The 21,925-nt window shown below is 40.0% G+C and overlaps 1 protein-coding gene across 27 annotated transcripts in view; it reads right to left on the bottom strand.

The window, feature by feature from the left end:
* The window catches only part of OSBPL6 (oxysterol binding protein like 6), a 206,506-nt gene that overhangs the window by 70,380 nt on the left and 114,201 nt on the right, over positions 1–21,925 (bottom strand). For 25 of the 27 annotated variants that reach the window (XM_067026356.1, XM_059051926.2, XM_067026370.1 and 22 more), the window contains one exon: positions 21,270–21,528. In XM_067026356.1, the coding sequence (XP_066882457.1) occupies positions 21,270–21,371 (102 nt within the window). In that variant the 5' untranslated portion in view covers positions 21,372–21,528. The remainder of the gene's footprint in view (positions 1–21,269; positions 21,529–21,925) is intronic. The other 2 variants (XM_067026376.1, XM_067026379.1) reach the window with 1 other exon arrangement.

Genomic DNA, 21,925 nt, shown 5'->3' with positions numbered 1-21,925 from the left:
ACAGAGTGAAGGAAGTCAGAAGGAGAAAAACAAATACTGTATGCTAACACATATATATGGAATCTAAGAAAAAAAAATGTCATGAAGAGACTAGGGGTAGGACGGGAATAAAACACAGACCTACTAGAGCATGGCCTTGAGGATATGGGGAGGGGGAAGGGTAAGCTGTGACAAAGTGAGAGAGTGGCATGGACATATATACACTACCAAATGTAAAACAGATAGCTAGTAGGAAGCAGCTGCATAGCACAGGGAGATTAGCTAGGTACTTTGCGACTACCTAGAGGGGTGGGATAGGGAGGGTCGGAGGGAGACGCAAGAGGGAAGAGATATGGGAATATATGTATATGTATAACTGATTCACTTTGTTGTAAAGCAGAAACTAACACACCATTGTAAAGCAATTATTCTCCAATAAAGATGTTAAAAAATAAATAAATAAAATTAAAAAAAGAAGAAAAAAGAAAATTACACTTTGATGTGAGCCAAATTATTCTAATTTCTTTAGATTTTAGATTTTGAGTCCGGAGCCTGTGTTCCACAACGGGAGAGGCCACAACAGTGAGAGGCCCGCGTACCACACACACACACACAAAAATACACATAACATTGCCTCCGGCTTCCCCCTCCCCCCAACACATAAACCTGGTAAGAAATGCAAAACTTGGAAAGAAACTTGACCTTAGCAACTATGCAGGCAAGAAATAAAGGATTAACTCAGGAACTTAGCCAGGTGAAAGAAAGTAAATCGCCTAATTTACAAATCAAGCCACAGAAACAGAAATCAATTTAGGATATTTAAAGTGTGATAAAAAATGAGTTTTGTCTCTATATAGAGACCTGGGGATACTTAAAATGTTGCTGGGATTTTGTGGGTCAGAAGGGTTAGTGACCAAACAAACCAGGACAGCATCTGTAAAATACCTACTGCAGTAACTGTCACAAGAAACACAATATTAGTCTTTTCTCCACCCAATTTTACAAAAGTTCATATTAGGGAAGAAAAGTAAGAGGTTCATTCATTTCAAACATTTATAATATAGTACACATGTAAACTGAATGAACAATCCAAACCCCAAATTTTGTTGATTTTCCAAGGAACACAGAATTATAAAAATGTTTACTAAGATACAGTAAGTACATGAATATTTTTATTACCACAAACATGTATATATTTTACTGAAAAAGTAAAGCATGATTTATAAAACTACCGGCTGATACCTATTATTATAAATGTAACTAGCTTCAAAAAATAAGCTATTTCGGGCTTCCCTGGTGGCGCAGTGGTTCAGAATCCGCCTGCCGATGCAGGGGACACGGGTTCGTGTCCCGGTCCGGGAAGATCCCACATGCCGCGGAGCGGTTGGGCCCGTGAGCCATGGCCGCTGAGCCTGCGCGTCCGGAGCCTGTGCTTCGCAACGGGAGAGGCCACAACAGTGAGAGGCCCGCATATCACAAAAAAAAAAAAAAAAAAAAAAAAAAAAAAAGCTATTTCATTTAATTTTCATAATGATAAGAAGCCAAAAGCTCTTATAAAAACTTGTGCAGTATATTGTATATTTGTATATTATTCAAACATATCATCTATCCAATAATAAAAAATTAATCCACTACCATAAGAATTGGCTTCAAACTCATGGTTTTTAAATAAAAGCAAAAAGTATATCCCTGAAGTTTTGTAATTATACACACAATCACTTATTATTTTTAATGAAATATCTAAGTATTTGAATGCAACGTTTTTAATATTGCATATTTGAAGAAGACAGTTTTCAAATTTGTCATACTCAGTCTTGGATTCTAGTTCAACTGGATGCTCCATGAAAGTAAGAACCAGCTCGTCTTCACCTTGGTATCCCACTCCCTTTACCCCTAGCACAGCGCCCTGCATACCATAGCCAGTCAATTTCTAGAATTTTTCAGTGCTCTCTGATTAATTTGTACAGAACAGTCCCTCAGCAATCATTAACCCAAGATCAGGTATAAAAGTGCCTTCTAGCTTCATCTTGGAAATATCAAAATCACAGCTCCAGTAGAACTTTTGAAAACATTTTAAAATAAGGACTTTTAAAATAGAAACATCTGGTGAATTAATCACAGAGCTCTTGTTTATTAGATTTAAAGCTGTGACCGGTCAATGGAGAACACAAAAAAATGTAATGTGGCAACATCTTCAGTAACAAATTAAATCTTCATAACGTTTCCTTTAATATCAAAATTTGTGCTGTACTTCTTTGGACTTTTGTTCACAAGCTGGCTATTCTCATATTCTTTCACGGTGACTTGGAAACACATGCCACGTACCTTCAAGGTGTTATACATATTATATAAGCAGGTTAACTAAAGGGTTACATAAACCTGTTAATTATTCTTTTAAAATCAAGTTTTCTTTCAAATACTAAAATTACAACTTAATTTCCAGGTCAATGTTTTTTCTTTAAGACTTTTTTCCCCCCCTTGAGCAGTTTTAACTCCACAACAAAACTGAGAGAAGGTAGAGATGTTCCATATACCCTTTGCCCCCACCCATGCATAGCTCTCCCCCATTATCAACACCTCCGACCAGAGTGATACCATTTGTGACAACTGATGAACTTAGGTTCATTCCAGATCAGTTTTTTAAGGAACTTAGAACACACAGAGAAGGTGGAATTACTCACCCATCCTTTGTTCTCCCTGCTCAGAGAGAACTGATGCACACTTAGCTTAAAACCAGGAGTCTAGCACACATATTTCACTGCAGCTCTTTAATTTGGTAAAAGTTTGTTCCCCAGGTAGCATCCACTGATCTCAATACCTCCTCGGCAGCAAGCGGAAATCTGCCAACATGACTAAAGTCTGGTTTACCTGGTGTCAAAGATGTGGGTAAACAGACAATGAGACATTTAACAATAGCTGAACAGTTCAGTTGCGACTCCCACAGAGAGAAACATGACTCTCAAAATGAAAGTCCACAGAACTGCTGAATGGGTCTCTTGGTTTGTCCAGCCTGTCGTTTACTTTAATTTCATTTTAAAGATGTAAAAGAACTGCTGGAAATATTTTAGGTTGTGGCTACCAACTTCTGTAGACTCACTTTTCGTACAAATTTAAGACGTAATAAGGAGAACTGGACCATTACTCTCTGAATGTTAACTCCATTGAAATTGTTCATCTCATTATTTTACCTAAGCTATTTTTCTATTCATGAATTACATAAAATATTTTCAAAGAAAAATATCCAAAATGGTTTATAAACTTCTAAAGTATTTTCTTAAGATGTTAAAAAAATAAATAAATAAATAAATAAATAAAGTATTTTCTTATTCAAGCTTCTGGCTATTAGGCTTGTCTCTCTTCTAGTTCTACCTAATTTTGACATAGCAACACTATTTCAGTGATACTAGTAACCTTTATAGTGTTGATGATGATGACATCATGGTGGTGAGAGTTAATATTTAGTGCTTCCTATATCCCTGTCCCTATGCTTTCCATGGATTATTTCATTCTGTCCTCATAAAAAGCCTTTAACTAATTACTATTAAATTTATTTTATGGCTGACTGAACAGAGAGAGGCACAGTAAGGTTAATGACACAGAGTCAGTAAGTATTGGAGTTGGAATGGAAATCAAGATTCTCCTCTGGACTCCAAGCTTTTAAATACTGCCCTCTCCTAAAGTTCAAGCTAATGTTAGATGACAAAAAATTACAGCAATTTCAAGTAGTGTTTAACCTCAAGACTAACTGAACACATCTACCACAACCTTTCATGGAAACAGAGGGGCAGAAATGAGTAAAACAAACAAACAAAAAAGGCTACAGCACTCTTAAATATGGTACAACCTTGAGGTTTGTTTCCAAGTTTCAAAAACTAAGAGCAAGCCAGCTAGCTTTTACTTCAGGAATGCAGTGTCTGACGCAGAGAAAAGAACATGAGTTTTGCAGTCACGCAGACAAGCATACCAACGCCCATGCTGCTATTTACCATGTGCCTTGGGCAGATCATGAACCTTTCTCAGCCTCCATGTTTTCCATCTGTAAAATGGGGATGTTAATGTCTAGCTTGGAAAACATTGCAAGTCACTGAGTTGGCACCCAGTGTATGGACAGTGCTGCCTACATGCTGGCACACAGCAGGCATTCCATAAATGGTAGCTAACAGCTCAGCTATAAATGCTGTAAGAATAAATGTTCAGGAATATTGTGCATTCTTATTTCCACAGAAAGATGTGTTCAAACACCCTGCAGGTGTACCACACCTGAGTACCCTTTTGAAAGCAAAGAATCCAAACCTGACATGGCCATTATGTTACTTGGTCAATCTAGCAACCGTTGTCAGCACCACGTCATGACCAGAGCATCGGAATTTACAGAGAAAGCTGACAAAGTGAGTAGAGACAGATTCCCTAGATACCTGCCAGTGGGAAAGCAACAGCAGAGGATGGCAATGCACATTCTGTATCCCTCCGAATGTCTACAGCAAAAGTGGTGCACGGACTTGCCTGCTGCCTTCTTAATAATGTCCTTCAAGGAATTACTTTTATTATTTTTGGAATAGCATAGAATATTAAAATCACCGAAGCCAGAAGGCCATGACTGAAGAAGTAGTAATTCTACTACTTTCTCTATAGTAACAGTTATCTTACTCTCACTGAAGGATGGCAGAATTGCATTAATAATAAATCTCCATATAAGCACCACTAAAATGAATGAAAGTAGACAATTTTAGAAATAGTGGCTGGGAAAATTCCACACAGCACACCTGGGAAACCCTGAAGGGAGAACCAGCAGTCATCAAATTCTCCACTCTTCCTGCATCTGCACAGAAACACGAAACTCATTAAGAACCAACAACTATGACCCCACAGTGAAGTGGTCTGTTGCTGGAAACCCTGTATTGTAAGAAATACAGTCAGGACCCATCAAGTGGTCCATTTATAGCCAAGAGTAGTTCAGCAATCCTGACTATGAAGTGGAAAAAGGCATATGAATAAACAGCTCTTTAATTCCCACGGTTGCCTTTCAGCAACACTAGAACCAGAACTTACCTGTGGGCTTGCTCCTTACCTGTACTCACAAATGTGCAACAAAACTACTGAAAACCCCAGCAAATATGATCATACTTCATTACAGCGATTATAACCGAATGGCAAATAAAAGGGACAAACACTAAAAGCCACTTCAAGATCAAAGGCTCTGGAACGTGTAGAGTTAATAGAAAAGGCAGAAGAACAGTTCTGTATGACTTGAAAAGGACACTAAAGTCAAGTTAATTTGTAATTTTCTACAAGGCTATTACAATGACCCAGAACAGACAAAGGTTTTCAGTGTGATAATCATTCCCATGATTTTGCTAATAATACAAGCAAAAAAAAATCATATATAACATTTATGTATGTATATTTGAGGCAGAGTTGGTTTGTTTTGATTATACTTGTAAACTCAGAGCAGATATATCTATGATTTGCCTATATGTACTCATAAATATTTGCTGAATGAAAGAAGGAACAAATATTTGCTATCAGATACATAGTGTCTAAGTTTCCACTTTCTGGACAACATGTTGAAATTACTATGAGATAAACATAGATAGTTAAGAGGGAAAAGGGTGGCCGCGGTTCTACCTCAGCACCTCAAAAATGGTTTAAAAAATTTGTTCTAAGTTTCCCATCTGGCAAATCCTTCATATTCATTTAATTTTAAATCTTATGCTTATGGAATTAAGGCTTACAATTTTATTATTAAAATAATGACACTTAAACTGTACTTACTATATCCAAATACTGTTTTAGAGCTACATACATATGCACATTAACTCATAAAATATGACCTTTAAAAATATACATTTTTGACTACAGAAGCAATACATATCCACTGCAGAGATTTGAGAGGAGGGGACTGGAAAGAAAAAAGGAAATTAAAACCCACCCACCACCAGCAATAAACTCTTCCAATATCTTGGTATATTTGCTTTCAGCTTTTTTTTTTTTTTTTTTTTCTTTTTTTGCGTTACGTGGGCCTCTCCCGCTGTGGAGCACAGGCTCCGGACACTCAGGCCCAGCGGCCATGGCTCACGGGCCCAGCCGCTCCACGCTCCACAGCATGTGGGATCTTCCCGGACCGGGGCACAAACCCATGTCCCCTGCATCAGCAGGCGGACTCCCAACCACTGCACCACCAGGGAAGCCCATGCTTTCAGCTTTTTAAATGCATATATACTCTCAATTCTTAAAAACAAAATTGGAATTACACTATATTTTCAATTTAATAGCTGGGTGTTTTTCATTTAATAATATATAATTTTCCCACAGCTTTAAACATTCTTCTAAAGCATTTTTAACAGCTATGTAATATTCCACTGTATGGCTATGAGATAGGTTATTAAATTAACTGCTTGTTGAATATTAGGTTTTTTCTAATTTTTTAATACCATAAACATACTTTAACAAACATCTCTACACAGAAATCTTTACATGTATCTTTGGTTGTTTCCTTAGAATGCATTTCTTAGAAGCTGAGTTACCAGGTACACACTGCAAAGTTTCCCTCCAGAAAAGTGGAATTAATTAACATGCCTAGCAGTAGTGCATGAGAGTGTTCATTTCCGTGAAACCTCACCAACACTGGCTATTGCCATTATTACAAAATCTGCCCTTAATTAGGATCTGAGGTCAAGAAGTCTGGCACTTTAAAGTATACAACATGCATGGGGCTTTCCTCTACTTTTACTTTTGTGACAGTATTTTAATTACAGCCTAGGAGAGTTTCTGTGGATGGTAGTCAGAGGGATATTAAAATTTTCTATTTGTCCAAGTTGAAAATCAAATAAAGCAGTTTTGTAAACCTATGGTCCTTTGGGATGATGTTTTTATAGTCCTAACGAAACACCTGCAAATGTACTCTGTAAGAGCAATGATGTCCAAACCTGGGTGAATAACAGTCTCCTGCAGAAGCTTCTATAAACAGATTCCCAGACCTCGTCAACGACCTACGAATGAGACCCTCTGGGGTTCACAACCTTGCTGCTATAAACATGCTGACCCAAACCAGCCAGCTCAAGGTATTAAGATAACTTCTTAAGTGAGAAACTAAGGCAGGCCAAGAGAGCCAAAGTGTTCTGGCAAACATACCAGGGCAAGCAGCGAACAGATTCTTTCTCAGATAATGTTGAGTTCTAAATCACTTGTGGGTAATGAGCGTCTGAGTGCCAGGTGACAAATTTCCTTCCAGTGCAGCACATTTGACATGGACTGAACACATACTGTAAACACCAAGCAGAAGTGGCAGCGATATCCAAATGGTAGGGAGAGCAAGAAATCTGTGGGGCTGCTCATTTTGCTTCATGGAAAAGGCTAATTGCAGTTTTCAGTAAACAAATAAATGATCAGAATTTCTCATTCCAAAAGCAATACATGTAGTGAAAATACAGAAAATGTAAAATTCAGGAACACACAAAGAACATAAAATTCACCTTTGATACCAGTACTTCACAATAATTATTAACATTTTCGTCTATGTACCTTCCGGTCTACTGTTTCCCAGGCCAATGAGGATGTGAAAAATCACTGTTATTGCTGAGCGAAAAAAAAAACGAGGAAGAAATGCATACCTCAAAAATAACTGACAAATGCTGCCTTACGAAGTTCACTTAGACAAGTACAGAAGGCCTTTCCCCTAGACATTCCAGCTTGTCAAGCCCTACCACAGAGCAAATAGTGAAGTGGTCAAGAAAAGGGGTCCAGAATCAGGCTTCCAGGGAGCAAACACTGTCTTAGCTGATCATTAGCTGTGGCCAAGATATTTCACCATTTTATGCCAGAGTTTAGTTTTCTGAAAAAGGTGGTGGTAGTTCAACCTTCCACAGTGAGAACTCATGAGACGTCAGCTGTCGCTGCTCTATTATTCATGAACTTTTCCTAATATTTAGACTTTTCAGAACACCCAATTTACAAAATGTACCTAAGTCACAGAAGTTGGTCATAGTGTGAGTTTCTTCAAGCGGATATTATTTTCCTATCGACACTGGTCCTAAGTCCTAAAAGTTAGTTTCCTTGGGATGAGTGGAATCCCCAAAAGCCTAAATTGGAAGCAAGTCAGGAATTTAAACATACCTAGCACCAAGGGCTTTATTTACCAGCATCACTATGGTGAGGACACTGCAGATTTTCATGTTAGGTTAGTATTTCTCTCTGAACTGAGAGCTGGGTCCCAGGGTCACCCAGCAAATCCCTGAATCCAGTGAATTCTACAATTTTTCTATTTAGATACTCTGGAACCTGGTCCACAATCTTCCTCTCCATGCCAACTCCCCATTCATTTGTTCATTCAAATATATTCTGAGCCATATCATATGCCAGGAACTGTAGGAAGTGCTAGGGATACATTATTAACAAAATAAAACCCTTGTTTCCAGGGAGTTTACACTGCAGTGATACGGAATAGAGGAAGAGGATACAAATAAAAACAGATAAATACGTAACATGTCAGGTGGTGGTTTATGATCTGAAGACAAATAAAAGCAGGTAAGTGTGCAGTGAGTGAGGTGGATACACAGGGGAGAGCAGGAGAAGGCTACCCCAAAAGGGTGTATTTGGAGAATGATTCAAATGTGTGAGCACATAAGGGGATACTCGGAAGAAAAGCGAGCTGGTCTGAGGGGGGCAAAAAATGCAAAGGCCCTGAGGTGGGCCTGCTTGGCACATAGAAGGAAAATGCTGGAGAGAACTAAGTGAAGTGGAACGTGGTAGGAGATGGGACCAGAGAGCTATATATGCAGATCCAGATTATGAATAACACTGTAGACAATGGTCAGCAATTCAAATATTTCAGGAGAGATGGGAAACCACTGGAGACCTTGGAGCAGGTGAGAGGCTTGATCTGACTTAAGTTTTAAAGGGATCACTCTAACTACTTTGTCAAAAATGACCTGTATGTTGGTCAAAGGTAGAAGCACAGAGAGCAGTTAGAAGACTATGGCCATAGTTTGGGTGAGAAATAAGGTGGCTCAGACCAGGGTGGAGGGGGAGGAGGAGGGAAGCAGAGGTCAGATTCCAGGGACATCCTGAAGGCAGAACCAATAGGATTTGCTGAGGGTCTGGAAGTGGGGCGTGAGGAATAGAGAGGAGTCGAGGATGGCTCCTGGTAAGGTTTTTGGCCTTACCAAATGAAAGGACTGAGTTGCTGTTTACTGAGATAAGGGAGACTGGGCAGCAGTAGACTTGAGAGTGAAATTAAAAGTTCAGTTTTGGACATGTTAAAGTTTTGTTGTTGTTGTTTGTTTGTTTTTATTTTTGGCCATGCTGGGTCTTCATTGCTGCGCACGGGCTTTCTCTAGTTGCAGTGAGTGGGGACTACTCTTTGTTGCGGTGCACGGGCCTCTCATTGCGGTGGCTTCTCTTGTTGTGGAGCATGGGCTCTAGGCACGTGTGCTCTAGTTGCAGCACGCAGCCTCAGTAGTTGCAGCACGCAGGCCCTAGAGCGCGCGGGCTTCAGTAGTTGTGGCGCACGGGCTTAGTTGCTCCGTGGCATGTGGGATCTTCCTGGACCAGGGATCGAACCCATGTCCCCTGCATTGGCAGGCGGATTCTTAACCACTGTGCCACCAGGGAAGTCCGGACATGTTAAGTTTGAGATGCCTTCTTAACATCCAAGTGGAGATCACCCCTGGTCACTTGAATATTATTGTGGCTGACTTCCTGACACCCTGGATCAGGGTGCTTTCAAATGCTTTCAAGGGCCAGGCAGGAAGCATGAAGTATTGAAATACAATAAGGAGAAGTAGAGACTGTGGCTGATGAGAGAGTAAATGCCCCATCTAAAGGGGAAGCTGCTCCTGAGTCCAGTCTAGTTGCCATTTGGAATCTGGGCCCCATGTTCCTTTACCTTCCCATTTTGAAATAGAAAGAAGAATCTGGATTTTCAACAACCAAACCTTAGGGAAATAAAAAAGTTCCATGATCTATCAAATTCAAGAAGTGCTCAGTTAAATCAAGTTCTGACTGCAGGATTTATCGGTGTCCTTAATTTATTAATTTTAAAAATTGCAAAAAAAGATTGTGTTCAGCATTTCACCAATTTACTTGACAGCAGTCCTTCTTTTCATGCAGCATCTCAAGGGACAAGCATTCCTTGGCACATACCTTGGGAAATGCTGGTTTATGCAAAAGTCTTAGATGTCTAATCAACCTATTTCCTCTTTGAAAATTGTAGGGAGTATATACCTTGCAGTTTAAGAGTCATAGTTGATCACACACACACACACACACACACACACACACACACACACACACACACGCACACAGCCAATTTTGTTAGATGTTCTAACATCTAATACCAGACTTGAATAAAGTGTGAATGGAGCAATTACTAAAGTCTTCCAACTTGTTAAATACTAAGTGGGGCATCGACCCTCTCCTTGGTGGAAAAACAGTAAAACCACAGGGGCACTGAATCACTTCATTTCCCATCTCCTCTCCCTCCTTCACCTGTTGGGCTACATAATTTAGTGACAGGAAGGGCTGCCAATTACTACTATGCACTTGACAGATGTTCTTTGTTTTACTTATCTATGAGGAAGGAAGAAGGGAGAGGACAAATAAATCTGGAATGTAAAATCTGTAATAAAAAGACAAGACTAATATTGTTGCAGGTCTTTAAAAATATCCTCTGGAGGGCTTCCCTGGTGGCGCAGTGGTTGAGAATCTGCCTGCCGATGCAGGAGACACGGGTTCGTGCCCTGGTCCGGGAAGATCCCACATACCGCGGAGCAACTAAGCCCGTGAGCCATGGCCGCAGAGCCTGCGCGTCCGGAGCCTGTGCTCCGCAACGGGAGAGGCCACAACAGTGAGAGGCCCGCATACCGCAAAAAAAAAAAAAAAAAAAAAAAAAAAAAAAAAAAAAAAAAAATCCTCTGGATTCATTAAAATATTTGAGGTACAAGGCTTGTCTCTGAAGAATTAGAGTGTGTAGTCTGTTTAAAAGAGCTCACAATACAGTTGAGGAGATCAGTACATAAAAAGATAATGAATGTCAAATATTGTCAAGAAGTTCTATAAAGTTCAGAGAAGGGAAAGTTCAACGTGTGTTTGAGTGGCCAGTGAGTGTCACATGAGCTGGGCTTTGAAGCACAGGGAGGTATCAGGTTGAGAGGAGGGTGATGGGAATTCCGCGTAGGAAAGACAAGGGCAGAGATGGAGATAAGGCAGTTTGGGGAACCATAAGCAGACAAGACTCTACAGGTTGGGAGGAAAATGGGACACTGAGGCTGGATCCGATCATGGTGGTCTCTGGATACTAAGTAAAGATTTACTAAGTAAATCTGGCCTTAATCATGTAGGTAACTGAAAGTCTTTGAAGGATTTTGAGCATGAATCTGCCAGATTCAGGAAATTCGATCTCAGGAGGCCATAAGGAGCCAGTGAAGCAAGAGCACTCTGCAGGATCCCAGGTTGAGGTGTTGAGAGTCTGGGCTGGGGAGCAGACAGTGGGACTAGAAAGAAATTATGATATTATGAAGGAGGAAATAATCAATAGGACTTGTTAACCTATTGAATGTGGGAGAGGCAAAGAAGAAAGGAAAGGCTTTGACCCTAGGTCCATGAGAGAATGATTACCCTCACAGCAAACTGGTTTATACATACTGATTTAAGGTGACAACGATACAACTAAGGAGAGATGCCCAATCAAGTAATCAGTGATCTAGGACTAGAACTTGGGAAGGACAGGCAAGAAAGGTGCAGTAAGGTACCACTGTATGGTATGTGCTGTGTGCTAGATCCTTTACCAATATGATCAACTTAGGAGAGAAATAGGGATGGACTTTTCACTTTGGCACCATCTACACAGATATCAGTCAAATCAGGAGAATTGTAACATTCAATGAAGACTACTTCATCACTTTCTCTATGTCCCTTCACTATGAAAACAGCCATCACACAAAAATAGATGCATTAAAATACGCTACATCATATTATATCCCAAGATCACTCAGAATTTCTGATTGCCATAAGTTAATACTGGATTTTAAGAAGTGATGAGACAGGGAGAGAAAAGAACTGTAATTGTTCTTTATTCTTCTCTCCCTTGAGGGGAATTAACAGACACAAAAGAGGAGGCAGGAAGGAACCAGAGGAGAAAGTATTTGGGAGAGTTTCCACCTGCTGAGATAAACAAGAATGAAAGTAAACTCTCTCCTTAAAGAATAATAACCATTTGAAGAGTGTCTCTTACTTTTCCAGAATTCATTATCAATTTGCGGACGTACTCCTTTATTCCCATCATAAAACTTTCCATCCACAAGCCAGCCAGGAGTCACACGTTCCACCTTTACACGTCCTCTGGCAGACCAGGATCTCAGTTCCTCCCTGTTGTTTAGCATGCTCACCCCAGAGTTCAGGTGCAACGGCAGCTCAACAATGCATGACAGATGTTTCTGAAGCAGTCAGCAGTCTTTTCCATTTGCCATAATTCTCCAGGGTGGACGGGGTCCATCCCTTCCTTCCCTCAGCAGCCAGAAAGGCCATGCTGCTTAAAATGTCTCCCAATTTAAATGCCCAGGGCAAGGCAAAAATGAAGAAGCCATGACGAGAGCAAGGCGAAAATGAAGAAGCCATAACGAGAAAGGACGGAGAGGCAAGTGAAGGGTAGAGTAAAACTGCAAATTTAGAAAGCATCTCAGCGTGAAGTAGGAATTTAACATAAATGTGTTTTCATTCATGGTACTCTTAATTTTTTTAAACTCTAAAAATGTAATGCAATAAACATTATAGCTGTGTGTAACCACAGATTTAGTTAATGGTGTAACTGCTTCTAATGAACAGAATGTAGATATCCTCTTTGATTTCTATAACAAAAACACCAATGTCAAAAATTCCCAAGGATAGAAATATCTGCTTTAGAATCTGTGAAAGATATACACACAAGGAAACCCTGATTCTTACAGATTCCCTTGCAATCTCTTGCTAGAAATAGGAGAGGGAGTTCTGACAGGGTTTGTAGACTTAGCATTCCTTAAGGAACACCCCCCCAGAAATGCATTCCCAACATCTAAAAGAATGAATTCTCACATGGAACTGGCTGTCACAAGACCCAAGTCTGTACTATGGAATATCAGATAACTGATGTGTGTACTTCTAGAAACTAGGCAATATACTTTCAACATACAAAATGGGTGGAAAGAGAGGGGGACCTTCAAGATGGTGGAGGAGTAAGATGTGGAGATCACCTTCCTCCCCACAAGTACATAAAAAATACAACTACACATGGAACAACTCCTACAGAATATCTACTGAACGCTGGCAGAAGACCTCAGACTTCTCAAAAGGCAAGAAACTCCTCATGTACCTGGGTAGAGCAAAAGAAAAAAGAAAAAACAGAGACAAAAGAATAGGGATGGGACCTGCACCTCTGGGAGGGAGCTGTGAAGGAGGAAAAGTTTCTGAATGCTAGGAAGCCCCTTCATTCACTGGCAGAGACCAGGGGTAGGTGGGGGGAAAGGTTCGGAACCATGGAGGAGAGTGCAGTAACAGGGGTGCGGAGGGCAAAGCAGAGAGATTTCCACACAGAGGATCGGTGCCGACCAGCACACACCAGCTTGAGAGGCTTGTCTGCTCACCTGCCGGGGCAGGTGGGGGCTGGGAGCTGAGGCTTGGGCTTTGGAGGTCGGATCCGAGGGAGAGGACTGGGGTTGGCTGCGTGAACACAGCCTGAAGGGAGCTAGTGCTCCACAGCTAGCCAGGAGGGAGTCTGGGAAAAAGTCTGGACCTGCCTAAGAGACAAAAGGCCATTGTTTTGGGGTGCACGAGGAGAGGGGATTCCTTCCCTGTTTGCCCACAGAAGGCAGAGCGCCGCCTAAATGAGCTCCAGAGATAGGCGCAAGCTACGGCTATCAGCTCAGACACCAGAGACGGGCATGAAACACTAACACTGCTGCTACAGCCACCAAGAAGCCTGTGTGCAAGCACAGGTCACTATCCACACCTCCCCTCCCGGGAGCCTGTGTAGCCCGCCACTGCCAGGGTCCCGGGATCCAGAGACAACTTCCCCAGTAGAACACCTGGCGCACCTCAGGCTGTTGCAACGTCACGTTGGCCTCTGCCACTGCAGGCTTGCCCCATATTCTGTACCCCTCCCTTCCACCAGCCTGAGTGAGCCAGAGCCCCTAATCAACTGCTCCTTTAACCCCGTCCTGTCAAAGCGGGAACAGACGCCCTCAGGCGACCTACATGCAGAGGCGGGCCAAATCCAAAGCTGAACCCCAGGAGGTGTGCAAACAAAGCAGAGAAGGGGAAATCTCTCCCAGAAGCCTCAGGAGCAGTAGATTAAACCTCCACAGTCAACTTGATGTACGCTACATTTGTGGAATATCTGAACAGAGAACAAATCACCCCAAAATTGAGGTGGTGGACTTTGGGAGCAACTGTAGACTTGGGGTTTGCTATCTGTGACTGATTTTTTTTCCGACTTTCACATTTATCTTAGTATTGTTTTTAGCACTTGTTATCATTAGTGGATTTGTTTATTGGTTTGGTTGCTCTCTCCTTTTTTTAATTATTTTTCAATTTTTTTACTTTAATAATTTTATTTTTTGTTTATTATTCTTTCTTTTTTTTCTGCCTTTTCTTCTGAGCTGTGTGGCAGACAGGGTTTTGATGCTCCGGTCTGGTGTCAAGCCTGAGCCTCTGAGGTGGGAAATCCAAGTTGAGAACATTGGACCAACAGAGACATCCCGGCCCCATGTAATATCAATCGGCGAGAGCTCTCCCACAGATCTCCGTCTCAGCAGCGCTAAGACCCAGCTCCATCGAACGACCAGCAAGCTCCAGTAATGGATGCCCCAGGCCAAACAACGAGCAAAACAGGAATACAACCCCACCCATTAGCATAGAGGCTGCCTAAAATCATACTAAGTTCACAGACACCCCAAAACACACCACCGGATGTGGCCCTGCACACCATAAAGACAAGATCCAGCCCCACCCACCAGAACACAGGCACCAGTCCCCTCCACTAGGAAGCCGACATAAGCCACTGAACGAACCTCACCCACTGGGGGTAGACACCAAAAACAACAGGAACTACGAACCTGCAGCCTGCGAAAAGGAGACCCCAAACACAGTTAAGTTAAACAAAATGAGAAGACAGAGAAATATGCAGCAGATGAAGAAGCAAGGTAAAAACCCACCAGACCAAACAAATGAAGAGGAAATAGGCAGTCTACCTGACAAAGAATTCACAGTAATGATAGTAAAGATGATCTAAAACCTTGGAAATAGAATGGAGAAAATATGAGAAACATTTAACAGGGACCTAGAAGAACTAAAGAGCAAACAAACAATGATGAAGAACACAATAAAAGAAATTAATAATTGTCTAGAAGGAATCAATAGCAGAATAACTGAGGCAGAAGAACAGATAAGTGACCTGGAAGACGAAAGAGTGGAAATAACTACCGTAGAGCGCAATAAAGAAAAACGAATGAAAAGAACTGGGACAGTCTCAGAGAACTCTGGGACAACATTAAATGTACCAACATTCGAATTATACGGGTCCCAGAAGAAGAGGAGAAAAAGAAAGAGACTGAGAAAATATTTGAAGAGATTATAGTTGAAAACTTCCCTAATATGGGAAAAGAAATAGTCAATCAAGTCCAGGAAGCACAGAGAGTCCCATACAGGATAAACCCAAGGATAAACACGCCAAGACACATAATAATCAAACTGTCAAAAATGAAATACAAAGAAAACATATTAAAAGCAGCAAGGGAAAAACAACAAATAACACACAAGGGAATCCCCATAAGGTTAACATCTGATCTTTCAGCAGAAACCCTACAAGCCAGAAGGGAGTGGCAGGACATATTTAAAGTGATAAAGGAAAAAAAACCTACAACCAAGATTACCCTACCCAGCAAGGATCTCATTCAGATTTGACAAAAAAATTAAAACCTTTACATATAATCAAAAGCTAAGAGAATTCAGCACCACCAAACCAGCTTTACAACAAATGCTAAAGGAACTTCTCTAGGCAGGGAACTCAAGAGAAGGAAAAGACTTACAAAAACAAACCCAAAACAATTAAGAAAATGGTAACAGGAACATACATATTGATAATTAACTTAAACGTAAATGGATTAAATGCTCCAACCAAAAGACACAGACTGGCTGAATGGATACAAAAATAAGACCCGGACATAAGCTGTCTAAAAGAGACCTAATTCAGACCTAGGGACATATACAGACTGAAAGTGAGGGGATGGAAAAAGATATTCCAGGCAAATGGAAATCAAAAGAAAACTGGAGTAGCAATTCTCATATCAGGCAAAATAGACTTTAAAATAAACACTATTACAAGAGACAAAGAAGGGCACTATATAATGATCAAAGGACCAATCCAAGAAGAAGATATAACAATTGTAAATATTTATGCACCCAACATAGGAGCACCTCAATATATAAGGCAAATGCTACAGCCATAAAAGGGGAAATCAACAGTAACACAATCATAGTAGGGGACTTTAACACCCCACTTTCACCAATGGACAGATCATCCAAAATGGAAATAAGGAAACACAAGCTTTAAATGACACATTAAACAAGATGGACTTAATTGATATTTATAGGACATTCCATCCAAAAACAACAGAAAACACTTTCTTCTCAAGTGCTTATGGAACATTCTCCAGGATAGATCATATCCTGGGTCACAAATCAAGCCTTCATAAATTTAAGAAAATTGAAATCATATCAAGCATCTTTTCTAACCACACGCTATGAAACTAGGTATCATTTACAGGAAAAAAACTGTAAAAAATACAAACACATGGAAGGTAAACAATACGCTACTAAATAACCAAGAGATCACTGAAGAAATCCAACAGGAAATCAAAAAATACCTACACACAAATGACAATAAAAACACAACGACCCAAAACCTATCGGCTGCAGCAAAAGCGGTTCTAAGAGGGAAGATTGTAGCAATAAAATCCTACCTCAAGAAACAAGAAACATCTCAAATAAACAACCTAACCTTACACCTAAAGCAATTAGAGAAAGAAGAAAAAAACTTCAGAGTTAGCAGAAGGAAAGAAATCATAAAGATCAGATCAGAAATAAATGAAGGAAACAATAGCAAAGATCAATAAAAACTAAAAGCTGCTTCTTTGAGAAGATAAAAAAAATTGATAAACCATTAGCCAGACTCATCAAGAAAATGAGGGAGAGGACTCAAATCAATAAAATTAGAAATGAAAAAGGAGAAGTTACAACTGACACTGCAGAAAAACAAAGGATCATGAGAGATTACTACAAGCAACTCTATGCCAATAAAATGGACAACCTGGAAGAAATGGACAAATTCTTAGAAAAGCACAACCTTCCAATGCTGAACCAGGAAGAAATAGAAAATATAAACAGACCAATCACAAGCACTGAAATTGAAACTGTGATTAAAAATCTTCCAAGAGGGCTTCCTTGGTGGCGCAGTGGTTGGGAGTCTGCCTGCTGATGCAGGGAATGCGGGTTCGTGCCCTGGTCTGGGAGGATCCCGCATGCCGTGGAGCGGCTGGGCCTGTGGGCCGTGGCCCCTGGGCCTGAGCATCCGGAGCCTGTGCTCTGCAGTGGGAGGCCACGGCAGTGAGAGGCCCGCGTACTGCAAAAAAAAAAAAAAAAAAAAAAAAACAACTTCCAACAAACAAAAGCCCAGGACCAGATAGCTTCACAGGCGAATTCTATAAAACATTTAGAGAAGAGCTGACACCTATCCTTCTCAAACTCTTCTAAAATCTAGCAGAGGGAGGAAACTCCCAAACTCATTCTACAAGGCCACCATCACGCTGATACCAAAACCAGACAAAGATGTCACACAAAAAGAAAACTACAGGTCACTATCATTGCTGAACATAGATGGAAAAATCCTCAATAAAATACTAGCAAATAGAATCCAACAGCACATTAAAAGGATCATACACCATGATCAAGTGGGGTTTATCTCAGGAATTCAAGGATACACAAATCAATCAATGATACACCATATTAACAAACTGAAGGATAAAAACCGTACGATAATCTCAACAGATGTAGAAAAAGCTTTGACAAAATTCAACACCTATTTATGATCAAAACTCTCCAGAAAGTAGGCAAAGAAGGAACCTAAGTCAACATAATAAAGGCCCTATATGACAATCCCACAGCCAACATCGTTTTCAATGGTGAAAAACTGAAACCATTTCCTCTAAATCAGGAACAAGACAAGGTTGCCCACTCTCACCACTATTATTCAACATAGTTTTGGAAGTTTTAGCCACAGCAATCAGAGAAGAAAAAGAAATAAAAGGAATACAAATCAGAAAAGAAGAACTAAAACTGTCACTGTTTGCAGATGACATGATCCTATATACAGAGAATCCTAAAGATACCAGCAGAAAACTAGTAGAGCTAATCAATGAATCTGGTAAAGTAGCAGGATACAACTTTAATGCAGAAATCTCTTGCATTCCTATACACTAATGGTGAAAAATCTGAAAGAGAAATTAAGGAAACACTCCCATTTACCACTGCAACAAAAAGAATAAAATACCAAGGAATAAACCTGCCTAAGGAGACAAAAGACCTGTATGCAGAAAACTATAAGACACTGATTAAAGAAACTAAAGATGATACCAACAGAGGGAGAGATATACCATGTTCTTGGATTGTAAGAGTCAACATTGTGAAAATGACTATACTATCCAAAGCAATCTACAGATTCAATGCAATCCCTGTGAAACTACCAATGGCATTTTTCACAGAATTAGAACAAAAAATTTCACAATTTGTATGGAGACACAAAAGACCTCGAATAGCCAAAGCAATCTTGAGAAAGAAAAACAGAGCTGGAGGAATCAGGCTTCCTGACTTCCAACTATACTACAAAGCTACAGTAATCAAGACAGTATGGTATGGGCAAAAACCCAGAAATATAGATCAATGGAACAGGAGAGAAAGCCCAGAGATAAACCCACGCACATATGGTCACTTTATGTTTGATAAAGGAGGCAAGAATATACAATGGAGAAAAGACAACTTCTTCAATAAGTGATGCTGTGAAAACTGGACAGCTACATCGGAAAGAATGAAATTAGAACACTCCCTAACACCATACACACAAATAAACTCAAAATGGATTAAACACCTAAATGTAAGGCCAGGCACTATAAAACTCTTAGAGGAAAACATAGGAAGAACACTCTATGACATAAATCACAGCAAGATCCTTTTTGACCCACCTCCTAGAGAAATGGAAATAAAAAGAAAAATAAACAAATGGGACCTAATGAGACTTAAAAGTTTAGCACAGCAAAGGAAACCATAAACAAGACAAAAAGACAACCCTTAGAATGGGAGAAAATACTTGCAAATGAAGCAACTGACAAAGGATTGACCTGTAAAATATACAAGCAGCTCATGCAGCTCAATATCAAAAAAACAAACAACCCAATCCAAAAATGGGCAGAAGACCTAAATAGACATTTCTCCAAAGAAGATATACAGATTGCCAGCAAACACATGAAAGGATGCTCAAAATTACTAATCATTAGGGAAATGCAAACCAAAAGTACAAGGTATCACCTCACACCGGTCAGAATGGCTATCATCAAAAAATCTATAAACAATAAATGCTGGAGAGGGTGTGGAGAAAAGGGAACCCTCTTGCACTGTTGGTGGGAATGTAAATTGATACAGCCACTATGGAGAACAGTATAGAGGTTCCTTAAAAAACTAAAAATAGAACTACCATAGGACCCAGCAATCCCACTACTGGCATATAACCTGAAATAACAATAATTCAAAAAGAACACGTACCACAATGTTCACTGCAGCACTATTTACAATAGCCAGGACATGGAAGCAACATAAGTGTCCATCAACAGATGAATGGATAAAGAAGATGTGGCCCATATATACAATGGGATATTACTCAGCTATAAGAATAAACGAAATTGAGTTAGTTGTTGTGAGGTGGATGGACCTAGAGTCTGTCATACAGAGTGAAGTAAGTCAGAAAGAGAGAAACAAATACCGGATGCTAACACATATATGGAATCCAAAAAAAAAAAAAAAAAAAAGGTACTGACAAACCAAGGGGCAGGACAGGAATAAAGATGCACATGTAGAGAATGGAGTTGAGGAAATGGGGAGGGGGAAGTGTAAGGTAAGTTGGGATGAAGTGAGAGAGTGGCATGGACGTATATACACTACCAAATGTAAAATAGATAGCTAGTGGGAAGCAGCTGCATAGCACAGGGAGATTAGCTAGGTGTTTTGTGCCCACCTAGAGGGGTGGGATAAGGAGGGTGGGAGGGAGACGCAGAGGGAGGGGATGTGGGGATATATGTATATATATAACTGACTCACTTTGTTGTACATCAGAAACTAACACACCATTGTAAAGCAATTATACTCCAATAAAGATGTTTAAAAATAAATAAATAAAATAAAATAAAATGGGGGGAAAAAACTCTTCAAGAATGTTCACTAATTGAATATCCCCCAAAAGGAAAGTTTTCATAAAAAGTTAACCTCTGCTTATTGTGCATTTCCAGTTACACACGAAATTCTTCTCAATATTATAATGGCAAATGATAATATTCAGACAAGTGCTGGGCAAAACAATCACCTGTTTTGACAATGAAGAGAATTCATATGCCTAATCTCCATACAACCTTGCCTGTAGAATAGGCACTGAAGTAGTAATAAAGTAACTGTGTAAACAAAAATAATTTACAGAATGGGCTCAATGGGATAATTAAGCACCAATAATTTATTTTCTCTATTGATTTTAATTCCCTTAATTCCCTGATTCTACAATTTTATTTGTAACCTGATTCCTGAATCTGACTGTTACCAGATTCCATGAAACTCCAAACAGAAGTTAGGGCTTGGCAGACCAGTGAGAGACTTGGAGGAAGAAGACTGTTCAGATCCCTTTCCACGTCCATGAATGAGGAAGAACAGAACATTCATGATCCAGAAGCTGCCTCTTGCCTCCAGGTACAGATGTGAGGAGAACACTGCAGGGCTTCACTTAGCTACCCTTCCTGTAGTTTGTACTCTGAAAAAGGATTCTAAATCACAGAAAAGCAAGAGCAGGATCTTCACGACATCATCAGATAGATCTACAGAAAACAGTGAGTTTTCCTGTGGAATAAAAATCTTCACAGTAAAAATTTCAGACTTAATTAGCAATCCCATCATATCCTAATGGTACTATAGTTGCATAAAATAACAAAACGCACTTTACACTGTTATCTTACCTGCCTACTGTCCCTTTGAGAGGATGCCGAAGAGGAGGCACTTCTATGGGTGGGCGTGGATGTTTTATGAGCAGGGGATATGCCCTTCTCATCTGAACTCATAGCTGCAGTTTGAATCTAGTTGTATGCACTGAAGACCATCCCAATCGTGTCTCGAATTCACAGACAAAGAAGCAGATGATTTTTTCAGCTTTAGTCCATTTCATGAGTCAGGTTTGACTAGAAAAGATGAGGCAAATATTGAGGGTGTCCAAAACACCTAAAAGCAAAGTGAACAAACAAAAAAACCTCATGTGAATGATTTAAAAATCGTTAAATACCACACGTTAACGTGCTATTCTTCCTTTGTATTGTTGTTGTTTTAAAGCAGATTACAATGCTATGTTCTGGACCCTCATGCCAAAGTATATCAGTTTCTTCCCTTGAAATTTAATTTCCCCTGCTCAATGGATTATAATAAGAGCTCAGTCCATGTTTGTCATCAGTTTAGTTCAGTCACGTCATGCACGTGATAGTTAAATCTGACACAAAGCAGTCAGTGACAAAAGGCAAAAGAGTTGATGTACTTTATGCATCATATGATCCAGCATTTGGGAAGGATCAAGGAATACACATATGTACTGTTATCTGTACTTCAATACCACAGCATACCTACA

The sequence above is a fragment of the Kogia breviceps genome, chromosome 2, assembly GCF_026419965.1.
Source record: "Kogia breviceps isolate mKogBre1 chromosome 2, mKogBre1 haplotype 1, whole genome shotgun sequence".
Classification (NCBI taxonomy): domain Eukaryota; kingdom Metazoa; phylum Chordata; class Mammalia; order Artiodactyla; family Physeteridae; genus Kogia; species Kogia breviceps.
The sequence above is the reverse complement of the archived record's forward strand: the minus strand, read 5'-3'. Positions and strand labels throughout refer to the sequence as shown.